The sequence below is a fragment of the Neofelis nebulosa genome, chromosome 1, assembly GCF_028018385.1.
Source record: "Neofelis nebulosa isolate mNeoNeb1 chromosome 1, mNeoNeb1.pri, whole genome shotgun sequence".
NCBI lineage: Eukaryota > Metazoa > Chordata > Mammalia > Carnivora > Felidae > Neofelis > Neofelis nebulosa.
Genome location: NC_080782.1, coordinates 125,244,161 through 125,267,908, shown reverse-complemented (window position 1 = coordinate 125,267,908; position 23,748 = coordinate 125,244,161). Strand labels below are relative to the sequence as shown.

Here is a 23,748-nt window from a genome sequence, read left to right as displayed (position 1 = left end):
CTTAATCATGGTTTGTGAAAAATGATAGTGCAGTGAATAAGGCAGAAGGTGAAAGGGTAAGTCAGTGTTCATGGGGTTTTCTGTTTGTGGGGATCTCTGAATTGGTAAAGGTTTCTTACAGTCATCTTTTATCATTTTCTTGCTTCCTTGGACCTAAGGGTCATCATATTCTTAGAAAAGCTGTAGTCTGACTTTGAAGTGTATCTTTAGAAACCTGTCATTTTGCAGAGAAGTGGCTAAGTGAAATGTGAGCTTGATCTCTTGGGAGGAGGAGGGAAAACCAGGGAAATGGCAATACTTGAGAGAAATTTAAGCTTCTTTGGGGTCATTAAGACCAGTGAAAGACATAATGTTTTCTAGGTATCTTTATTGAGTCAGGGTCAGAGGCAGCATTTAGTTTGCTTTATCTCTACTTCAGTGGGAAGGGTTCAATTAAATACAATAAGTCTGCCTTTCAAAGCACATGCTGGGAGATGTTAAGAATGTGTAAGTCACCTTTGCTAACCTCAAGAAGTTTACAAACTAATGGGATTATTAGTCTTGCTATATCAGTCTATACTTACTTTTGCTAATCTGTAAGAAGAGACATTTCTTATTTCTTTCCACAAGTGCTAATGTTGCTAAATGAAACCTAAAACAGTCAAGGCAGGTATTAATGATTTATAGATTGTTACTAGGTGAAAGTTATCATGCTCAAAAAAGCCATGGTCCCTGTGTTCAAAGGGGAGTTCCCAGTTTCCTGGGAGACAGATGCACTGACAGTGCTGTGTGGCAAGTACTATAATAGAGATACTTGTGAAGTGCTGGGGGAACCCAGAAAAGAGGCAACAGCTCTTTCTGTGGGAGCAGAGGACATTTTTGTGAGTCTTGAAGGAAGATGGAAAAGTCTGGAAAGATGCTTTGGGCAGAGGAAAGGGCTTTTATAAAGGCCTGGAGACATGAATGTGCATTGGAGAAGAATTTCACAGAGTGGATGTAGGTGACTAGTCTGTTAGGCTAGTTGCAGTCAGGTTTGTTAACAGGAGTTTGGGTTTCACCCTGTTTGTGGTGGGGAAGTAGTCCCTTAGCCTTTGAGGAGTGGATTCTATGATAATGATAAATTAGGCTGTCTGGATAATGATTGGAAATGAGAAGACTTCTAGATATTTTAAACCAGAATGTAGGCCAGAGCCCAGAGATAGGAAGGGTTAGTAGAGTCAGGTATTTACTGATGTACAGAGGAGGGGTAGGGAAGAGGATGAGAGGCCTAGAGTCTCCTTCTAGGGTAGCTGGTTGGGTGCATCTTTGGTCAGCAGAAATGGAGAAAGCCAAAGAGGGAGAAGATTTGGAGGAAAAAGCTTGGCTTATGGCCTATGGAGTTTGAATAACTTAGCTCTTCAGTTGCTTGTTGGGAAAAGTCCTTTAGATTGGGGAAATGCTGCTCTGGCCACTTCTGACTTTCACTGTGGTAGCTGTGAAAAGGTGGAGTTTGCTTCTTTGTTTTTTGGAGGGTGGATGGGTAGAGGGGTTGGTTTTAGGGTTTCTTAAGTAGTATTATAAACTATAAGAATAGAATGGGTCCAGTGTATTTAAAAAATATATATGTGTATATATTAAATAAATATATATAATTAAAAAATATATATTTTAAATATGTTTAAGTAATCTCTACACCCAGTGTGGGGCTTGAACTCAAAACCCTGAGATCAAGAATCAACGTGCTCTTCTGACTGAGCCAGCCAGGTGCCCAGGGCCCAAATTATTTTTAAATTGGGAAAGATAAAGACCAAACCTCTAATGCCTTTGATTTCTTTGCTTATCTTCAAACCTTATTTTTTGTCATTTAAATATTTATCTTCTATTTTTCACTCATGTTTGTTCTTGGAAGTCATCAAGGTTCTTTGTTGCCATTGTCTCCTCTTATAGCCTGAAACAGTATCCTTCCCCTCCTCTCCTACAAGAGATCCTCAGTGAGGACTCCCTGACCTTTTGGGGACTCCCTCCTGGATATTCCTCTTGTATACTGATGTATTATAACTATTTTCTGTTGTATTGTAACTGTTTTCCTGTCTAGACTGAGCTCTTTCCCCCACTTTTTTTTTTTTTTTTGAAAATCTTCAAATGTATAGAAAAGTTGAAAGTAATAGAGTGAGCACTTGATTCATCAATTCACTTAGATTCACCAGTTGTTAACATTTTTCATGTTTGCTCAGTTGCTTTATATAAGCTTTTTTTGAGGCATTTGATAGTGAACTGTTGATACCAGGGAACTTCACCCTTAAATTCTTCAGCATATAATTCCTAAGAATAAGACACTGCCTTTACCTAACTACAGTATCACATGAGAAATTCTATGTCACAGGAGAAATTTTACATTGATATAGTAACATAATTCCATTTAAAGAGAGGTCCAAAAATCTTGTTGGTTCTCCCTGGGAACTTAGGAACTTGGGAGAAATGCAGACTCTTACATCCTACCCTAGACCTACTAAATCACAATTTGCCTTTTAGTAAGATTCCCAGAAGTACTTACTGATCTCATCGTATAGTCCATAGTCCTATTAAATTCAAACCGTTGTCCCAGTGATGTTTTTTATAGTTTTTTTTTTTTTTAAATGCAGGAATCAATAAAAGATCACATACTGCATTTAGTTGTCATGTCTCTGTAAAGTATATCTGTCTCCCTCGTCAAATTGGCACTTTGGAAGAGTTTAGGCCCGTTTTGTAGATGCTCTACGGTTTGGATTGGTCTGATTGTTTTAATTTTTGGCAGTATTATGTATATGATGATGTATCTTTCTGAGGGCATCACAACAATTGTCACATTGTTCTGGTGGTGATGCCAAGTTTAAACACGTGATTAATTAGCATCTGCCAGATTTCTCCCTTGTAAAGATACCTATTTCCTTTTGTACTGTTGGGGAGGAAGAATTTCCTTTACCCTTAAGATCCTTCTAGCTGGACTAAGAACCAAATAGACATTAGACTGATTAATAGGAGAAAATCGAATTTAATAATGCACGTAAGGTGGGGCACCTGGGTGGCTCAGTTGGAAGACCATGCAACTCTTGATACCGGGTTTGTGAGTTCAAGCCCCATGTTGGGTGTAGAGATTACTTAAAAATAAAATAATAAAAAAAAAAGTGTATGCAAGGGGAATCTAAGCAAACATGGAAATTCCAGACAGGCAACAAAATGCTTATATGAGCTAAGGAGAAAGATAGGGGCCTAAGGATATGAAGGAGAGAAAGACCATTAGAAGGAAGGTGAAAGGAGACATTTGGAAAACAAAGGTTGCCCTATTAGTAGATAATTTTCTTAGGTAAAGATAATTTGTTAATAGCTGTCTTCCTAATACAAGCAGGCAGTTGAGGGGGGAGGTAGAGAGCTTTTACTGAATCTGCTGGGTTTTGATTGCTTTTAATTCAAAATGTTCATGCCAAAGCGGTCCATTTGGAGGAGGCCTGCCCCTGGTCCTCACAGTACTTAATAATTAATTGCTGTGATGATCTGATAGGGAATTCTTTAAGAAAAAAAAAATTTAATGTTTATTTATTTTTGAGAGGGAGAGAGAACAAGCAGGGGAGGGGCAGAGAGAAAGGAAGACATAGGATCCGAAGCGGGTTCTGTGCTGACAGCAGAGAGCCTGATGTGGGGCTCATACTCACAAACCTTGAGATCATGACCTGAGCTGAGTTGGCCACTTAACCGACTGAGCCACCCAGGTGCCCCTTTTTAATTGTTTTTTTTTTTTTTAATGTGTATTTATTTTTGAGAGAGAGGGAGACACATGGAACGTGAGCAGGGGAGGGGCAGAGAGAGAGGGAGACAGAATTTGAAGCAGGCTCAAGGCTCTGAGCTAGCAGCACAGAGCTGAACATGGGGCCCAAACTCAAAAACCCTGAGATCATGACCTGAACCAAAGTCAGAAGCTTAACCAACTGAGCCACCCAGGTGCCCCTAAGAGGGATTTCTTTTTTTTTTTTTTAATTTTTTTTTCAACGTTTTTTATTTATTTTTGGGACAGAGAGAGACAGAGCATGAACGGGGGAGGGGCAGAGAGAGAGGGAGACACAGAATCGGAAACAGGCTCCAGGCTCCGAGCCATCAGCCCAGAGCCTGACGCGGGGCTCGAACTCACGGACCGCGAGATCGTGACCTGGCTGAAGTCGGACACTTAACCGACTGTGCCACCCAGGCACCCCCCTAAGAGGGATTTCTAATTAGTCTTTTTGTCCCTTGCATGTAGCAGGATCCTAGGATGTGGTAGATGGTCAGTGAATGGCAAAATAGATTATCACTAATGCGCAAAATTAGTTTCATCAGTATTAGAGACAATTCTTATTTTCACATTCAGTCTGGGTAACTTCCTAGACTCATTCCAAGTTCAGGGATCTTTTCTCCTGGCTCTCCAAGAGTACAGTCCTCTTCCTGTGGGCTTCTCCTCAGCTGTGTGAAAAATTTCTCTGCCTTTTAGTCTCATTGTTCTAAAACAAAAACCTCTTTTCCCTTTTGTCTCTCATTTCTTTTGTGTGAGTCCAGATACTGGTTTCATCTTACTTGCTTTTTTGACCAGAGTCATTCCAGTTTCTTATGGAAACAGGGACTTCCTGTGCGTCTATAATCAGTTGTCTGTTACAGTGGCTTAGTGCAGCTTTCTGAGGAACACTCTTCTGTTGTTCATGGTCTCAGCCATATGGGGTAGAAGGTGAATACAGGAATAGAGATATTCAGTTCATACTGTATAAACACTCACTTCAGCAGCTTTGGAGCTTTTTGTTTTTTCCTTCCCTTGATCTTACGTGTTTTCTTGTTGTGTGTTCCAGACACATAGGCCTTCTCTTTCTCTAAGTCCCGGGAGATGTACTTTGTTACCTCAGCCTGAACGCTTTTCCCCCAGAAACTTACTTGCCTGACTCTTCCCTTGACTTTCAAATTTAATTTAAAAAGTTAATCAGGATAGAAAGGTCCTTGAAGGACCCCATCTAATTCCATTACCATTGTCCTGGTTAATTTTCTTCCTAACGCTAATATAGTCTAGTTTACTTATTTATCCTATTACTATACTGTTGTTTCATGAAGGCAGGGTTTTTTGGTTTTGTACCATGCTGTTAGGAATAGTGCATACATGGAGAAAGCACTCAAATATGTGCTGTTGGAGTTGCTGAATGGTTGACTGAATATTGTTTCTTTAGTTTTACCTTTTGTCCTTTGCTTAGTGCTTTTGCTAATCATTGTGTCTCCTGATGATTGTGGAATGACAGTGTTTTCTCATTCAGCTGTTCTTGTGTTTCCTTACTGTTTTTGGTGCTCTCAAGAAAACAAGAAAAGGAACATAATAAGTGATTAAAAGTTTTATTACAAAAATAATTATAATTTTTATAAAATAATCATTATCATCACAATCGTTAAAAATTAATAAATATCTAGCCAAGTGTCCTTTTTCTCATAGATTTGTATACCTGAAAGGAAAGGGACAGCTTCTACTATGTGCCATATAAGTGCCTGATATAAAATGTATTTGGGTATGATGATCACATAGAAGTCATTGTTTAATGTAATGCAGTAGATGGGAGACTTTTTACTCTTTTTTTTTTTTTTAATTAAAAAAAATTTTTTTTTAACTTTTATTTTTGAGAGAGCGAGCGAGCGAGCATGCACGCAGGGGAGGGGCAGAGAGAGAGACACACACACACACACACACACACAGAATCCGAAGCAGACTCTAGGCTCTGAGCTGTCAGCACAGAGCCCCCCACCTGGGGCTTGACCTCACAGACCATGAGATCATGACCTGAGCTGAAGTCGGATGTCCCACCGACTGAGCCACCCAGGCACCCTGGGAGACTTTTTACTCTGATGATGTTTTGGCTCTTATTTATTTATTTATTTATTTATTTATTTATTTAGCTATTTAGTCATTAATTTATTCATTTATGAGAGAGAGACAAAGTGAGCAGGGGAGAGGCAGAGAGAGAGAGGATCCCAAAGCAGGCTCTGCACCATCAGCAGTGCAGAGCCCCTTGAGGGGCTTGAACTCACCATGAAATCTTGACCTGAGCTGAAATCAAGAGTTGCTTGCTTAACTGACTGAGCCAGGCAGTTATTTGTTTATTTTATTTATTTATTTATTTATTTATTTATTTATTTATTTATTTAATTTATAAAGTTTATTTACTTAGCTGAAACCAAGACTTGGGATGCTTAACCCACTGAGCCACTAAGGCACCTCTGTGTTTTCATACCTTTTATTTTCTTATCCCTTCTTCTTCCTTCTGCCTCTATTCCCAACCTGTTTACATTTTAGAAGAAAGTGACAGGCTTGGTGGGAGGGAATTTAGTAAAATTGGCATATGTCAGAGTGAGTCTTAATTATAAGGGTTACCTTGTAGGGTTTTTTGTGTTTTTTTTTTTTTGACAGTTACTGGAAGATTGGAGAGTTGAGATTCCAACATCGTGTTAACTCTGTTTAATGCAGATGCAACTTGGCTTCCCTGTTACTGCATTGAGGAATCCACAATCCTATATCTTGTGCAATGTGACAGTTAACCATTACTGTGGGTACTTTTAATTTTAAAATTTCCTGATTTGCATTTAAATGAATCATCCTAACATTGCATCAACTTAACCTTGCTGGTAAAAAAAAAAATGGCATGGAGTAGCATGGTAAGGATATTCTAAAGCCTTGGATTGGACAGGTTTTAAGAATGATGTGGCCATTCTGTTGTAAATGAACATTTAATGTATTTAGAGAAGGTATGTAAGCTCTTCTCACCAATGAGGCAGTTTGCCAACAATCAGCCTCCTTGGTTCTGATGAACTATCCTTTTATTTTCTGCTTATTGCTTCTCCATTCCTCTTTCTATTGTAAAGATTGCTAGTCATACGCCTACATCTCTACCCCTTTCTGAATTTATAGTGAACTTTTGTGTAATAGCCAGGATTGCTATTTATAAGGTAATGAAGACTGAATAACTACAGTTTAACTTTTTATTTAGTTCCACTAAGCATGATCCCTCCTGGAAAAACCTAAAGTTGCTGTAATTCATTAAGGTTGGCTAGCTCTAGTAGGTTTTGTAATAGATCTTGTGAAGGAGTGCTCTGTAAGCTAATTGGAAAACTAGAAACTGCCAACAGTTTAAAAGTTATTTGTTTAGCTATTCTAAATAATACCATTAGTTGTAGAGAAGCAGAATATATGACAAAGATTAAGGCAGGAGCTTTGTCTTGGTAGGCTTGTAAATATTTTAAAATCAGTTTGCATAAATTCATTTCAACTAATACTGTGTCTGCTCTGCATAAAGCAGCTTGCCAGCAACTTAGGAGATATAAAGAAGCATAAGCATAGTTATCATCCTTAAACTTAAAATATAGCTAGGAAAGCCATAGGTTAAACTTGGGAAAAATTAATTACGTTTAATAAAATAATTCACAAGCTGTTGAGAGAATGCAAATGAAACAAATACTAGAATTTCAGTGCTGGAAGGACTTGGAGCCTGGGATTCAACCCCCTTTATTTTATAGGTGAGAAAACTGAGGAGCCAGTAAGGTAACTGGACTTGCCCAAGTCAGAGAGTAAGTTAGTGACAAAGCTAGTACCAGAAGCCATGTTCTTTCCAGAGAACATAATCTCATTAGATTTAAATGCTCTACTTGTACTTTCTGAAATCCTTTTTGGGTTGGGGTCACCAGAAGCATAACTTGGCTCTGTAGTATAGTTTAATAATGTTCGGCATCACTTTTGGCAGGGTCTTTGATTAAAGGTGCTGCACAAGGCACTCTGCTTCCATCATGGTTATTGAAAGACTTGAAAACACCCTGAATGGATTCTCAATTTTCTTTCTTTCTTTTTTTTTTTTTAATTTTTTTTTAACGTTTATTTATTTTTGAGACAGAGAGAGACAGAGCATGAACGGGGGAGGGTCAGAGAGAGGGGGACACAGAATCTGAAACAGGCTCCAGACTCTGAGCTGTCAACACAGAGCCTGACGCGGGGCTCGAACCCACAGACCGCGAGATCGTGACCTGATCCGAAGTCGGCCGCTTAACCGACTGAGCCACCCAGGCACCCCTGGATTCTCAATTTTCAAGTGTCAGTATATTTCAAGTTTTTCAACGTGAGTGAGTGATTGAGTCCTTTACGTTAACACTTTTAGCAGCCAGAGTCTGGTGAATTTTTATCAGGAGGTTGGAGACCACCTCAGAGACATTACTTAATAGAAAGTGGAGTTCTGGAATATAGAACTGGAAGGGACTTCAGGGGAGAATCTTGTTCACTGTTTGCAAAGTCTGGACCAACAGAGCAAGCATACTACTAAGACATGTTTGTCTCACACTGTGGCAAAATATTTTTGAGTGAGTTGCTGACACTAGTGAGACTTCACATAAATATGTGCATCTCTGGGTCTTTTGAAAAAATTCGTATGATCTGCCAACCCTACGTCTGCGTGATAAAGAGTGCCTGGATTTACCTCTCCTGGCTTCTACTGGTGGTCTCCTGGAGAGGTCAGGTATCTTTTGCAATTTATTATTGTGCTTATACTCTACCTTTTTTTCAAGTTAAGAAGAAAGTGGAATTATTTTGTATCCCAAAGTATCAAAATTAGAAACAGAAAAGACCAAGAGGGCTTTTTTTTTTTTTTTTTTTTGAGAATGTTTTTATTACTAACGAGTGTGCAGATTTTTGGGGTACTCTTGTTTTTTCTCTAAGCTAAAGCTAGCTCTTTTCATGTGTCAGAGAAGCCTTTGTGTGTGTGTGTGTGTGTGTGTGTGGTTTTTTTTTTTTTTTTTTTTTTTTTTGTCCTGACTTGGTCGGTCTGAACTTCACAGGCTTACCTTGGGCAGCTTCCTCTTTGTGGTTTCTCTGGAACAGCCTTCCTTCTCTTTGGCAACTTCCTGGTGGCCTGAGACCCTCTTTCTCAGCTCAGGGCTCTCATCTTCGTCCCCTCTTTTGCTCATGAAGGCCTGAGTTGTGGATTCTAAAGCTTTAGGAGTGCATTTGTGCTGTTTGGACCTTGATTTGCTGGTTTTCAAAAGTTACCAAGTCCTCAGGCCTAGTGGCTTTCCCCAGTAGGGGTTTGACTAATTGCCCTTCCCTGGGTGCCTTCTTTTCAAGACTTTTTATTTCAAGAAAAAATGGAGGGGGTGCCTGGGTGACTCAGTCAGTTAAGTGTCCAACTTTGGCTCAGGTCATGATCTTGAGGTTCACCAGTTCAAGCCCTGCGCTGGGCTCTCTGCTGACAGCTCAGAAGCTCAGAGCCTGGAGCCTACTTTGGATTCTGTTTCTCCCTTTCTCTCTCCTTCTCCCCTGCTCTCTCTCAAAAATAAATAAACATTAAACAATTAAAATATATATAAAACATTAAAAACAAAAAAATGGGGCCGTTTATTTCTTTGGGAAAGTGAATTGTTATATTGTTGTACTTGTTTAATAATTAAAACACAAATGTGACCACCTGTCTACTTGAAAACTAGCTTCACTTAACTTACCTCTTGGCACCTTCCCTGTACTACCCTTACCCTTGAAAGGTTTTCTGTTTCATTTGTGTTGTTGCAGTGGCTGTGGAATGCTAGGATACAGGAATGCAGAGTCTACAGGGCAAATCATTCTTTCTGAAATGTCTTATCTGTGACATTTGATGACATTTGCTTTAGCTGTTGTCAGCCCTTTAGCAATCTAGAGCACTCCATCTCCTAAGGTTTACTGACTTGGGCTGATCAGTTTTGTGGGCAGATAACCTTTAAAAACCAAAGTGTAGGCCTGACATAAGTGTGTAGAGCAAATTTGCCCACTTGCATTGAAACAAATTTCCTGGAAACTGGCGTTCTGTGTTACCAGATTAAGCAAATCCAGATTCCTTCTGGCATCCAATCTCCAGTGATTCTAGGATGTTTTGATGCTTATATAAATCTGTGAAATGTTAGATGATGCTTGCATTAATGTTTTCAAAAATTTCTAAAATGTCTACCTGTTGTGCCTCAAGCATGCATTTATGGGAGAGGACACAAACATTTTTATATTAAAGTTGTCAAGAGTGGGCTTGTCACAGACAGGTGCAGTTCTGTCTTGTCCTAGTCATCATTTTAATGTATAGAATTTAGGTGTTGATGTTGCTTTCCATAGAGTCTAGAACTGCGCGTTTGATGAGGTAGTCACTAGTGGTTGTTTGAATTAATTAAAATGAAATAAAATTAAATCAATTCCTCAGCCACAGTAGCCACATTTCAAGAGATCCTTCTCCCTCTTCTCTCTCTCTTCCTCTCTTATCCTCTCCTACTTCTCTCTCCTCTTACCTCACCTTCTTCCCCTTCCCTTCCTCTTAACTCCTCCCTTCTCCCCTCTATTCCTACCCCTCCCTCTGTTTCCATCTCTTCTCCCTTCATTTCTCTCTTCCTTGTGTCTCCTCTTTCTTCTTTCTTCCTTCTTCCCATTCTCCCACTTTCCATTCCTCTCTATGTATGTAACTTACATTTAGTGTATTATATTTTTCTGAACCAAGTGAGATGAGAGTAAGTTGTAGACATCATGCCCATTATATGTGACAAGGACATAACTACAGTATAATTGATGAAAATATGAAAATTTGACACTGATACACTATTACCTAATTTAGAACTTACTCAGATTTTATCATTTGTCTCAATTTTTTTTTCCTTCAAGTGCAGTTTCATTCCAGAGTTACTACATTTAGTTGTCATGTCTCTTTAGCCGCCTTTAACCTGGAAGAATTTCTCAGTCTATCTTTGTTTTTTTCTGACCATGACATTTTTGAAGACTGTAGCCAATTAATTTGTAGAGTATCCCTCACTTTGAGTTTGATGTTTCCTCATGACAAGATTGGGGCTAGTTTTGCTAGGAAGGAAATAGCAAAGTAATGTGTCCTTCTTTAGTGCGTTCTGTCAGGAGGTATATGTTGTCAATTTGTCCTATTGGAGATGTTGATTTTGATCACTTGGTTAGGTGGTATCTGCCAGGTTTTTTCCATTTTAAAGTTATTCTGTCCCTCTCCCCCTTTGTGATCAGTAAATAATCTGTTGGGAATTAGCATGAGACTATATAAATATTCAATTTCTTAGAAAACTTTCAGCCACTTGGTTTAGCATTCTCTGATGATTCTTCCCTGAATCAATTATTATTATGATGGTTTGTAAATGGTGATTTTTTTTCTGAATACATTCTTTCTTCTACATTTATTAGTTTCTTATTGTATGGAAGAACTTTTCCTTCTCCTTTATTCATATTAACCTGGTCTCTCAGATTCTAATTTTATTGAGTGGATCATAATCTGTTTAATCTTCACAAAAAATCCTCTGAAGGTAATGATTGTCTTATTTTACAAATGAGGAAGGAAGTTCAAAGTGGTTAAGTGATGATCAAATATACCTCTTGATGGTATTGTCCTTACATAAAGATGTAAAGATTACAAAATAAAGATCCTGCTTTTTTTTTATTATAAAAGTAGCTTTTTTAAATGCCTGTATAATTTTATAGTATCAGAAAATACAGTTAAGCACAGAGAATGTTAAAACTACCCATTATCTCCAACTCTTAGAGATAACACCATTGTTAATATTTTGGTTTATATATCTAGATATTTTTATTCCTTTCTGCAGTTATACATTACATAGTTTTGAAATCTCTTTATCATCTTCAATCATATATATTTTGAACATTTTCTCATAAACTTCTGTAACATTTCCCCCATTTTTTTAGATGAGAAATTTCAGGTGTACAAAGATACATATATCTTATAAAATAATAATAAATAAAATAATAAATCTGAAAACACCTATCTTCTACCTAGGTTTAATAGTCATGAGTGTCTTTTCATAATTCCTTGATCTCTCTATGTATATGTTTTAACTTTTGCTGAACTATTTGAAAGTTGCAGACATCTTTATATTTCACCCCCTAAATATTGTAGCATGCATCTCCTAGAAAGTCAGTTTTCTACAGAGCTACAGTTTGATTATCATACCTGTGAAATTGAGGAGTAATTCTGTAATAACATCTAATATTTAATAAGTGTTAAACATTTATCACTTTCCTTACAAATGTCTTAATAGCTGCTTGTTTCAAACTGTTGTCCAGACAGAATACATGTATTGCATGAGATTCTTATGTCTCTTGAATCTATTTGTCTAGAATAGTCTTCTCACCTTCTCCCTCCAAGTACTGACTTTCTGAAGAATTAAGGGCCTTTTATCTTATAAAATATGCTACATTCTGAATTCATTTGTTTTCTTATGGTGTTGCTTAATATGCTTCTGTATCCCCTAGAAACTTGTTTCTTATGAACTTGAGATAGGATAGATTAGGGTTTTTTAACCTGCAGTGCATTTGGATTGGAAAAATTTTGTCTTTGTTTTCACTATTAACAGGAATTTAACATTTCCTTCTGTTATTAATGTAGATAACAAACTACTTTTCATTTGAACCTGTAACTTTATCACCAGTAGGAATCTCAGTGCTTTTCATATCTGTAGTAATTATAACATGATACCATGAAAACAAGTGCATGTTCATTATTACTTTGAAGTAGTCATCAGACTTCTTGCCAGGTTTTATTTAATGTTAATAAAGCAGCACATATATTACTGTTTCATTCATTTGTTTGTAAAGTATCTTGATAACCAAATTTCAGTACGTATGTTTCCTTTGTAATCCTTTGAATTGTGTTTTAGGCATTTGAAAAAACATTCTAAGAAAGGGCCTTATAGTTGAACTACCTAATACAGAATCCAATACTAGCTACAGGTGGCTCTTGAACAGGTGAAGTGTGTCTTGTTTGACTTTAAGTGTGCCCTGACTGTAAAACACACCCATATTTGGCCACTTAGTACTTATGTAAAATATAACTTAAAAAATACTGAATATATGCTGAAATATTTTTTGGATATGTTGTGTATAGTCACACATTTCTTTTTAGGCCCCCCCCCCCCTTTTTTTTTTATTTTAGAGAGCGAGAGTGGGGGAGAGGGGCAGAGGGAGAGAGGGAGGAGAAGAGAGAGAGAAAATCCCAAGCAGGCTTCACATTCAGCACGGAGCCTGATGCGGGGCTCCATCCCACAACCCTGGGATCATGACTTGAGCTGAAATCAAGACTCGGCTGCTCAACTGACTGAGCCATCCAGGCACCCCTCTTTTTAGTCTTTTAATATTGTTACTAAAAAATTGAATATTACCAGGTGGCTTACATTGTTTTTCTATTGGATAACGTTGGTCTTTAGGTTTTACTAGACTGCCAGAAGGATTGATGGCATTGAAAAAGGTTTTGAGTTCCTACATAGAGGCTTCATTAGACTCTGGTTAAACATTTTTGCAGTAACACTGCAGCTCAGTCACACTGAGGCTCTTGAGAAACATTTAAAGCTTTTTTTTTTTTTTTTTTTTTTTCCCATCAAGAGTACTTAATAGGTAATACAGAGTACTTTAAACATCTTCATATTGGGAAGCATATAATATTAAGTGTTTCATTATCAACGATGCTAAGTTTAGTTATTTGTTTAAGAGGGTGCCCATTAGATCTCAAATTTGTAAAGGTATGTCTTGGCCCCTTGTAATTGGTAACCTGTTAAGTTATACTTTGGCACCTTACAAGTATCCTGTTCCCCCAGTAGCCTTTCACTTAATGGTGTTAATATCCATTGATAATCTTTGCCTGAATCAGTTACTACATTGGGGTTTGCAAAATGGTCATTTTCTAATTCTATTCTACCTTCATGGTAAAGAAATTCCCTCGCCACTGTCTTTTTCTTAAGAGGATCTTTATGGTCATAGGATATCTTTTTATGTACCTTCCTGCCTGCCTGCCTATCAGTCAGGCAGTTGTAGTCATTATATTTTTTGATACTCAACTTGTCAGAAATTTGCCAATGGAACCTTTGTTTCCTCTGTGTTTTGATAGGTGAGTCTTTGTACCCTTTGCTTTCTGCAGAATAGGATAACTCAGAGCTGGAATAACTTCCCTCCCTGCTTTTTTTGGAGGAGTCTTGGTTCCCTTTAATGGAAAGTGGCATTTAATAGAAATAAAGACCTGAGCAGCGAGAACAGTGTTTTTGTTTTTTTCCCTCTAAATTTTGTAAACATTGTTTTTAAGAGTGGTACAGTATTGTGTGATCGGTTGTGTGCTTTATTCAGGGATCTCTTTGAAATTTGTACTTTATTATGATTGTATGCAGTGCTGTTGTGAACATCACTGTATCCAGCTTTTTCCATGCACCTTAATTTTTTCTTTAGAATAAAATTCGGGAAATGGAATTTCTGGATCATAAAACACCCTCTTCTAGGGTTTTAAATATCTATCAAGTTGGTTGTCTGAAAGTTTGTATTTGTGTTTACCTCAGTTATGTACCTCACCTTTTTTCCTTTTGTCTTTAAGGGACTACTTAAAAAAATTTTTTTTAACATTTATTCATTTTTTGAGAGACAGACAGAACGTGAGGGGAGGGGCAGAGAGAGGAAGTCACAGAATCCAAAGCAAGCTCCAGGCTCTGAACTGACATCACAGAGCCTGACATGAGGCTCAAACCCACAGACCGCAAGATCATGACATGAGCTGAAGTCGGACGCTCAACTGACTGAGCCACCCAGGCGTCCTTTAAGTCACTACTTATACAAGCAGTCACTAACTGTTGGGTGTTTTCATTGAAGTCTTCCCCTAGACTTAAAGCCTCTAATGGAAGTTTACCTTGACACTGATACATTGATATTTGACTAAGTGCGACTCGAAATTTCTTCTGGCTATGAGTGATAATAGCTGTAGGTGCAGAGGGCAGCAGACTTAAGCATTATGTTTTAATAGAGTAAGACAAGATGTTCTCTAAGAATCCATCAAAAAATGAAGGAGTTATACCTTTTAGGTAATACTGCACTAGAAGTGTTATGGAGTATGAAAAATCAGAATCAGGCCTTCATTCACTTTAGCTTTTCATCCTGCTTCTAAGTTGTTATGGAAAGACTAGAAATAGACCTGGCTTGGTGCCAGAGAAGCCCAAAAGGAAAAGCTCTATGTGTTTGGAAGTGCTTCTTGTGGTACCTCTACTGTTTATAAACTTGGCATCTGAAAGTGTAAGAGGTTAAGAGTTACTGGGCCCTCTTGTACAGGCTAATAAGAATTTTTCCCCCTCTTGTGGTGAATGTAGCTTTGTTGTTATAAAACTCCTTTATAAAAGTAGAAGATTTGTTATATATTTCATGTTTGTGTTTGATGTTTGCCTCACTTTGGCCTTTTGTTTCTTTTTCAGAAATGACTGCTGTCCATGCAGGCAACATAAACTTCAAATGGGACCCCAAAAGTCTAGAGATCAGGACTCTGGCAGTTGAGAGACTGTTGGAGCCTCTTGTTACACAGGTAAAAATCTGCAAACAAATACATAGGTGTAACATGGTTCCATAGTAGTAGTCCTGGGAAACAAACACAGAGCGTGGTTACTTAATTCAAAGCCTTATTTTGAGTGGTTGAGTTTAAGTTGGTAGTATTTAGACAATTTGGCACCACTAATTATTTAAATATTGATGCATGGATTCTTTTAACCCTATAGGAGCATAGTTACTGCCATTTTATTGAGGCTTATTGGCATTAATCGGGGATTAGTGGTATGTAATGTAACTTACCAAATGTTTGTATTTTGTAGACATTTTCTTGGCATCACTCTTTCCTTGTAAAGTTACAGGTTATATTCAAGAAAGATGGCCTATAGACCCTTGACTGTGAAGTCTCTTCCCCATGCTTAGGGTGCCTGGGTGGCTCAATTGGTTAAGTGTATGACTCTTGGTTTTGGCTCAGGTCATGATCACATGGCTCATGAGTTTGAGCCTCAAGTCGGGCTCTGTGCTAACAGTGCAGAGCCTTCTTGGGATACTCTCTTCCTCTCTTTCTGTTTCTGTCCCCCCCCCCCCCCGCCCCCCAAATAAATAAATAAATAACAAACTTCTCTTTGTCTAGGATCAATTAGTCGGTAATTTGAGGGTGTAGGTTTGGTTATGTTCTGTTAGAAATACGAATATCACTGTGTGATGATCTTTCATTAATTGTTAGCAATTAGTATAAAAAATACATATACACACATGTATATATACATATGTATTTATGTATTTTAATATACATGTAGGAGAAGTGTATGGTAAGACTCAGGAATAGGTACTTTCTTGGAGCCCATCCACTGTAGCTCTCAGCAGTTCTTTTGTGTGGCAAGCTACACTAATAACAAATGTTTAGTCATCTTCAACCTACAGATCAGCTGGTATTTTATATATATATATATATATATATATATATATATATATATATATGTATGTATGTATTTATTTATTTATTAACATTTATTTATTTTTGAGACAGAGAGAGACAGAGCATGAACAGGGGAGGGTCAGAGAGAGAGGGGGACACAGAATCTGAAACAGGCTCCAGGCTCTGAGCTGTCAGCACGGAGCCCGATGCGGGGCTCAAAACCACAGACTGTGAGATCATGACCTGAGCCAAAGTCGGACGCTCAACTGACTGAGCCACCCAGGCGCCCCTGGTATTATATATATTAATGATGGTTAATATTCTGGGACTTAAACCATCATCGCAGTAGGCTACTTTGGACAGTCCTTCCTTTCTTTCTTAAGAGCTTTTACTAATTAATTGCTGAGAGTTTTATGAATAAAATGTGAAACAATTCAGAAGCAAGTTACCTTAAAACATTTTGCACAGGTTGAAAACTGGAAAATGTGACTTCCATGTAAAGCTAGTAAGTTCATTGTTAATCTCTTTCTGGAACTACTACTAGTACTTCTTTTTTAAATGTTTATTTTATTTTTGAGAGAGAGAATGTGCATGCCCTGGGGGAAGGTAGAAGAGCGAGAATCCCAAGCAGGCTCTGCACAGATAGTGGGGCTTGCTCCCATGAACCCTGAGATCATGATCTGAGCCAAAATCAAGAGTTGGACCCTCAACTTACTGAGCCACCTAGGCACGCCTCTTCCTGGAGCTTCTTGATGATATGTAGAGATGTCTAACATATTTCTAATCAGTTTTTAATTTGTAAAATGAAAGTAAAAACCTAGTTGTCATGTTTGAAAAATTAAAATATTATTTTTTATCTTGCACATTGAGGTAGCTAAATTATTTTAGGACCTAAATTTAGTGTCATTTCAGTATTTCTTAAATACGGAGAGAGTATGTGTTATTTGTTAATGCTTAGTGGAATTCATAAATGTGATGTTTCATTTTGTTATGAATAATTTATTTTCCCTGTCTTTAAAGATGGTAGTCTTTCTGTTGTTTTCATTTTAAATGTCTGCAGTTTAATTTGTAAAAATGAAACTTTTAGGTTACAACTCTGGTAAACACCAATAGTAAAGGGCCCTCGAATAAGAAGAGAGGCCGTTCTAAGAAGGCCCACGTTTTGGCTGCATCTGTTGAACAAGCAACTGAGAATTTTTTGGAGAAGGGGGATAAAATTGCAAAGGAGAGTCAATTTCTCAAGGAGGAGCTTGTGGCTGCTGTAGAAGATGTTCGAAAACAAGGTAGGTCAATATTGCTTTTAATATAGAGAGAGGCAGACTTTTTTAGGAGATTAATCCTTGAAAGTGACCTTTTGTGGTCAGTATTCTCATTGTTATGCTTGCGAATTCCTCAGTAACTTATAATATTAAATTATTGGAGATGTATTAAGTTGTACTGCCTTTATTTTTAATCAGGAAAGATGCTAACAGAGGAACAGTTTATTTGGAGTATCTGAATTGACTTCTCTTGGGTTTCCCAAGTAATTGTTGAGTCTTAAGAAATGTTCTAACAACAGTTTAGTAGGAAATAAATGGGGTAGAAGCTTACCTTTAATCCTATGTAATACCTGTTTTTAGTTCATGCTGAAGATACAAAGGTGATAAAATGGAAAAATGTGCAACCATTCTGAAAATACCCTAGAAGTTGCCTCATTCTTTCAGGCTGGTGTGTTAAATTAGCCATGCGTACTGGAAGTGGTTTGAGTTTGAAATAAAAACAAATCTTGGCTTAAAGGAATCCTCTTTTGGGAAACTTAGAATTAATAAAAAGTGAAATTTGTAACCCACAGCTTACCAGTAGTGCCTACTAGAAAAACTTGTCTTTATGATGCTGTAAGTATGATAAGACTTCATATCTGGAGCCTTAAATTCTTGAACCTTGTAGTTGTGTGATAAACTGCTGGTCCAGCAGGAGGACTTAAACAAAGACAGTTTTTTGTAGAGCAATTATATATCATCTAAGGTGAATTGAGACCCTACTCTGTGCAGTTGTTTTACTGGCCTTTGGGAGAACCTTACTGGATCTCACTGGTGGCTGACAGTGGACACATTCATCCCTGTGACAGTACCCAGAAAAGGGCAGTGCATTAAAAGAAGATGCTATCTCCAATTGTTCTGAAATTGTAAACTAAAAACCTTGGATGTTAAATTTTTTTTTAATTTTCAGGCTGAAGATAAATGTTTCTAATATTGCCAATGATGAGATTATTTAAATTCCATATTACTAACTGGGTGGGTATATTAGTTATCTACAGCTGTCATAACATAAATTACTATAAACTTGGTGGCCGAGAACAACAGAAATTTATTCGTTCACAGTTCTGGAGGCCAGGTACCTGAAATCAAGGTGTCAGCAGGGGTGACTCTTTCTTGGGGGCTCAGTGGAAGACTCTTTTGCATGTTTTCTCCTAGCTTCTTGGAGAAGCAGCAATGCTTGGCATTCCTTGGCTTGTTGGCTTGTCACTCCAACCTCTTCCTTCCATGTCACATGGCATTCTCCCTGTGTGTTTCCGGGTGTAGGTTTTCCTCTTTATAAGGATATCAAACACTGAATTAGGATCCCCCCTAAATCTGTTTTGCCCTCATCTTAACTTGGTTATATCTGCAAATATCCTATTTGCAAATAAGGCCACATTCATATGTTATGGGTGAACATGAGTTTTGGGGGGACACTATTCAATCCATTAGAGTGGGCTTTGAATGAATTTATTTTAAAGCAGTTGAATTGTCTAGTTCAGGATGATTTTTGAGCTTCTTGTTCAGGAAATCAGGATGGCTGTTACTTCATTGTCCTCTGTGAGAAGGTTTTGCTCTTCAGTCCTTTTTGCCTCAAAATAATATTATCAGATGAATTTTACCAAATATTGATTGAGTCTAGTAACTAAGACATTTATTTTCAAAATACATTTAATTGTTACAGATAACTTGTAATTTCGTTCTATATGTGTTCCTTGTTTCAGAAGTTTCTCTGATGTAAATTTGTAGCAATCATGGTATAATACATGCCCCCTGCCCCCCAAATACCCCACAGTTTTGAATGCATATCTAAATTTCTGTTTTCTTGTTTTTATTTATACCTGAGAAAAATTTTTATGTTGTTCTGAATTATAAGTACTTGTCTTTTCTAGTCCAACTTTGCAATTATTTATCATCATGATCTATTCACCACAATTTGCCTTCTCTCCTTGCCTTTTCTCCTTGCCAAAAAAAAAAAAGCTAAAACTAAAACAAAAATATAACTGTCTCCCATCATCATTACTGCATCAGTTATGAAAAGCTGAAGTGCCTTGCTGTTATCTGTTGACTTACTTTTTTTTTTTAATTTTTTTTAAGAATCTTAAGTAGTTTGAAACCTCTCTCCTGTCATAAATAGAACAAAGTACATGTTATGACAATGGTTAAGTGCAGATTTTTTAATCAACCAAACCTTTCTGGTTATGTTGTCGAAGCTGTTTGCTCATCATTTGAAACCATGTAGTGGCATTAATATGTTTGCACATTCTTTGACAGCCCTCCCTTAAGTAAGTGGAGCCTGACTTTGATACTCTTGAATGTATGTTGGATTTAAATACTTTCACCTCTGTAAAGAATAGAATATGGTAGAAGTGATGCTGTATACTTTCAAAACTAAGTCATAAAGAGAGTATAGTATCTGTGTGGCTCTTCCTCATGGATTATTCAGTCTAGGGGGAAATTGTTAGTATCAGTTTGCCAAGCATGTGAGTAAGCAGCCTTGGGAGCAGATCCTCCAGCATTAGTCAGGTTTTAAAAGATGGCAGCCCTGACCAACTCCAAATTCTTGACCCTCAGAAGACTCAGCATAATAAATATTTACTTTAAGCTATCAGATTTTGGGGGTATTTGTTAGACAGCAAAAGATAATACAAACACCTTTCCCAGGTGGTCCTGAGCACTTACACAAAACTCTAACCTAACTACTCTTTTACTGCTAATAGAAAACACAGTAATTATGATTTATCTAGAACTTCATAGCAGATTGACTAACAGTTAGAATATAATTCTTTGCATTTTGAGTCTGTTGCTTATCCACTGGAACACTTGATTGTGAAAGGTTGTATAAGAAGATTTCTTTGTTGTGAATCAATGTGAATTACATTAGTTTAGTACAAGTTGGCAAATTTTTTTTGTAAAGAGCTAAGGTAGTAAATATTTTAGACTTTACTGGCTATAAGGTCTCTGTTAACACAATCAGTTCTACATTTGTGTTGGGAAAGTGGCTGTTGGTAATATATAAACAAATGGGCATGGCTGTGTTCCAATAAAACTTACTTAGAAAAAGAGAGGGTGAGCTAGATTTAACCCATAGGCTCTGGTTAGCTGACCTCATATCTAAGGTTTTCACAGACTGTTAAAGATAGGACCTTACTGTTTTTAAACTACTTACGTATTTATTTATAATACTTTGGAGCCCAAAGCTAAACTTACTATAGTGTTGAGTTTATATAAGCCCTTTGCTTTCTCTGCAATCATCATTAATAACTAGAGGCTTGAATGTATACAGTTTTTCAGCATAACCTAATTTTCTTCTTGTATTTGCCCCTGATTACATGAATAATAAACACAAACATTTGTGAGTACATGAAAACCTTACCATAATAACACTGTCAGTAGGTAAAATATTCACATACATACCCAGGGCCACTTTACCTCAAGGCTAATGCAGTGGACATGTGAGCCTCCTGTGGTAGATGGGAGCCAATTATCAATTGCATACCATACAAATTCTTGTGATCTAGGGGTTTCATTTTACTGCCAGTCACCTTGAGCTAGTTGTTGAGTAACTAACTACCTTATGTGGGCTGAGGCATGTGTACCTCTTCAATGTGCTCTTTTCTTTTTTTGGGACCCTTTCCACCCCTACATGCACCATGCTGATTATATCATTCTTATCTTATACTTTTTCTTCCTAGCTCTTATCACAGTGGTAATTAGATAATTGGTTGTCTTCCCCTCTCCAGGTTCCAGTAGGACAGATAATTGACTATATTCTCCAAGAAGTGTGTGAGAAAAGGCTCTTGTCTCAAAAATTACAGTGAGTTTTCCTTCCTAGTGCCAAATGTAAACACAGGGTTAGGGTTGGAGAATCTTACCTTTGAAAAAATTGAGATATGATTCACATAACATAAAATTCATCCTTTTAAAGTACATGCATCTGTGGTTTTAGGATATTCACAGACTTGTACAGCCATTACCATTATCTAATTACAGAATATTTTCAGCTCCCCAAAAGGAAATCTCATATTAGCAGTCAGTCTTCATACATACGTATACATATATATTTAACAATACCTAAAAAAGAGTAGTGCTCTGACAAGATAAAGAGGGCTCTTATCTGGGTAGGCGATATCCAAGGGACAGAGATGGAAAGGCCTAAATGCAACTTGTTTGAAAAGGGCAGACAGGGGCGCCTGGGTGGCTTGGTCAGTTAAGCATCTGACTTCAGCTCATGTCATGATCTCGCAGTTCATAAGTTTGAGCCCTGCTTCAGGCTCTATGCTGACAGCTGGGAGCCTGGAGCTTCAGATTCTGTGTCTCCTTCTCTCTCTCTGACCCTCCCCTGCTCAAGATCTATCTCTCTCAAAAATAAACATAAAAAAAAAAAAAGGACAGACATTTAAAAAAAGGACAAGTGATGGTAGGTTGGAAGTAGAGTGATGAGGAATAGCTTCTACTAGAAGAGTTTTTAAAAATCCTTTAGTTACAATTCACGGTTGGATCTCAAAGGCCAAGATCAGAGACTTACTGTTGCATCTTGGACATTTCTTTGTGGTCAAAGGAGAAGGCTCAAAGAAGCTGAGGTACTGCTTCTGATGATAATGTGCTCAGGAAAGGGGCCAAATAGATAAATGATTAGTGTACTGGGCATTAGTGTATTTCCTGAGAAAAATCTTGTACAGCCAATCAGAGAAACCAGAGTGGGGTAAGGGCTGGGTGGTTTCTGATGAAGAGAGAGTGTCTGCTAGCACACGGGAGACTGGTTTTCCTGTTTTGTCCCAGAGCTTATAATCAGGACACTTGGACATAAAAAGTAAATTAATAGCATTAGTGGTATGCAAGGAATGGAGTGGAATTGGTAGGGTAAGCATGGGATTAGAAAATCTTGCTGAAGGTGTACTGGATCTTGAAAGGTGAAAGGAGGAAGGGGAAAAAGTCATCTAGTTAAGAAAACCAGTAGACTAAGCAAGATGTGCATGGGGGAACAGTTAGAGCCCTGACTGGAGAGGGGTGCTTCTAGGAAAGATTAGAAGAAAGCCTGCAGCTAGATTTTAGAGGGTGGTTTAGAATGCCAGGTGAAGGAGAATTCTCAGGGAAATGATATGGAATCAAACTCTAGGGTTGGAATAGGGCTCACAGGTTCAGGTTCCAGTTCCAGTATACTTGAATATATCTAATGATATGGGACTTGCTACCTCTGGAAGTAGCTTTTTCCAGCATTGCTTTGTGTTTATTTTTATAGCTCTTTTTCTTCTTAAATTAAACTAAAATATGTCTCTTTAGCTTTCTTCCTGTTATAAGAAGTTCTGCCATCTGGGCAACACAGAATATGAGGAAAAGTGGTGTTTTTGGGAGATGAGTCTCTCAGCAATGTTCAAGAAGAGTTAAATGGTTGAGAGAGAGCCTGGAGGCAGGACCAATAATCAGGAGATCATCACAGTGGTGAGGGGTGAGATGGAACTGTTAAGGAAGGGACTGCTATTACATACAGTCCAAAAGAAGAATGGGCCAGTTGTTAACTGCCAGGTTGGCCTGAGCAGATGGCTGGTCTTCTTTATAGATAAAAATGAGGGACCTAGTATGTGAAAAATTGTTATACTTTATTTTCCTGTAGCTTGAATCATTTAAGGCACTGTATGCTTCTAAAAACTCCACAGGAATTACCTAATATTAGTATATTCTCTTAGAGCCATTAAGATTTTGCTACACCAGTTTTCAGTCAAATTAAAAAGATCTGTTACACCGTTTGCTTTATTTACGCTAATAAAAAGTCAATTAACAGGTTAATTTTATTTTTCTTAACTTTTAATTTTGAATCACAGGAATTTTCGAAGATAGTACAGTGGTTCAGTGGATCCTTTTTTGAGTTCCCCCAGTGGTTGTATCTTATGGAACTATGGTACAATATCAACATAAGGAAATTAAGAATGGCATAATATATGTGTGTAACTCTCTGATTTTATCACGTGTACATTTGTGCAGTCACCACTGCAATCATGATACAGAACTATTCCATCACCGTCACCATGATAAAGTTCTCCCTCATGCTTACCCCCATATAGTCACACCCATTCTGTTTACACTACCCACCACCTCTGATCCTTGGTAACTTGCCTGTCTCCATTCTAATTCTGTCATTTCAAGAATATGGTGTGAATGGAATCAGACAGTATATGACCTTTTGAGATGGGCTTCTTTTAGTCAACATGATGGCCTTGAGAGCCATCCAAGTTGGTATATCAGTTTGTAACTTTCTGTTG

General features: G+C 37.6%; 1 protein-coding gene across 2 annotated transcripts in view; it reads left to right on the top strand.

Moving 5' to 3' along the window:
- Positions 1 to 23,748, top strand: part of CTNNA1 (catenin alpha 1) — a 178,589-nt gene that overhangs the window by 15,492 nt on the left and 139,349 nt on the right. For both annotated transcript variants that reach the window (XM_058698412.1, XM_058698882.1), the window contains exons 2-3: positions 15,226 to 15,332; positions 17,299 to 17,494. In XM_058698412.1, coding sequence (XP_058554395.1) covers positions 15,228 to 15,332; positions 17,299 to 17,494 — 301 coding nt within the window. In that variant the 5' untranslated portion in view covers positions 15,226 to 15,227. The remainder of the gene's footprint in view (positions 1 to 15,225; positions 15,333 to 17,298; positions 17,495 to 23,748) is intronic.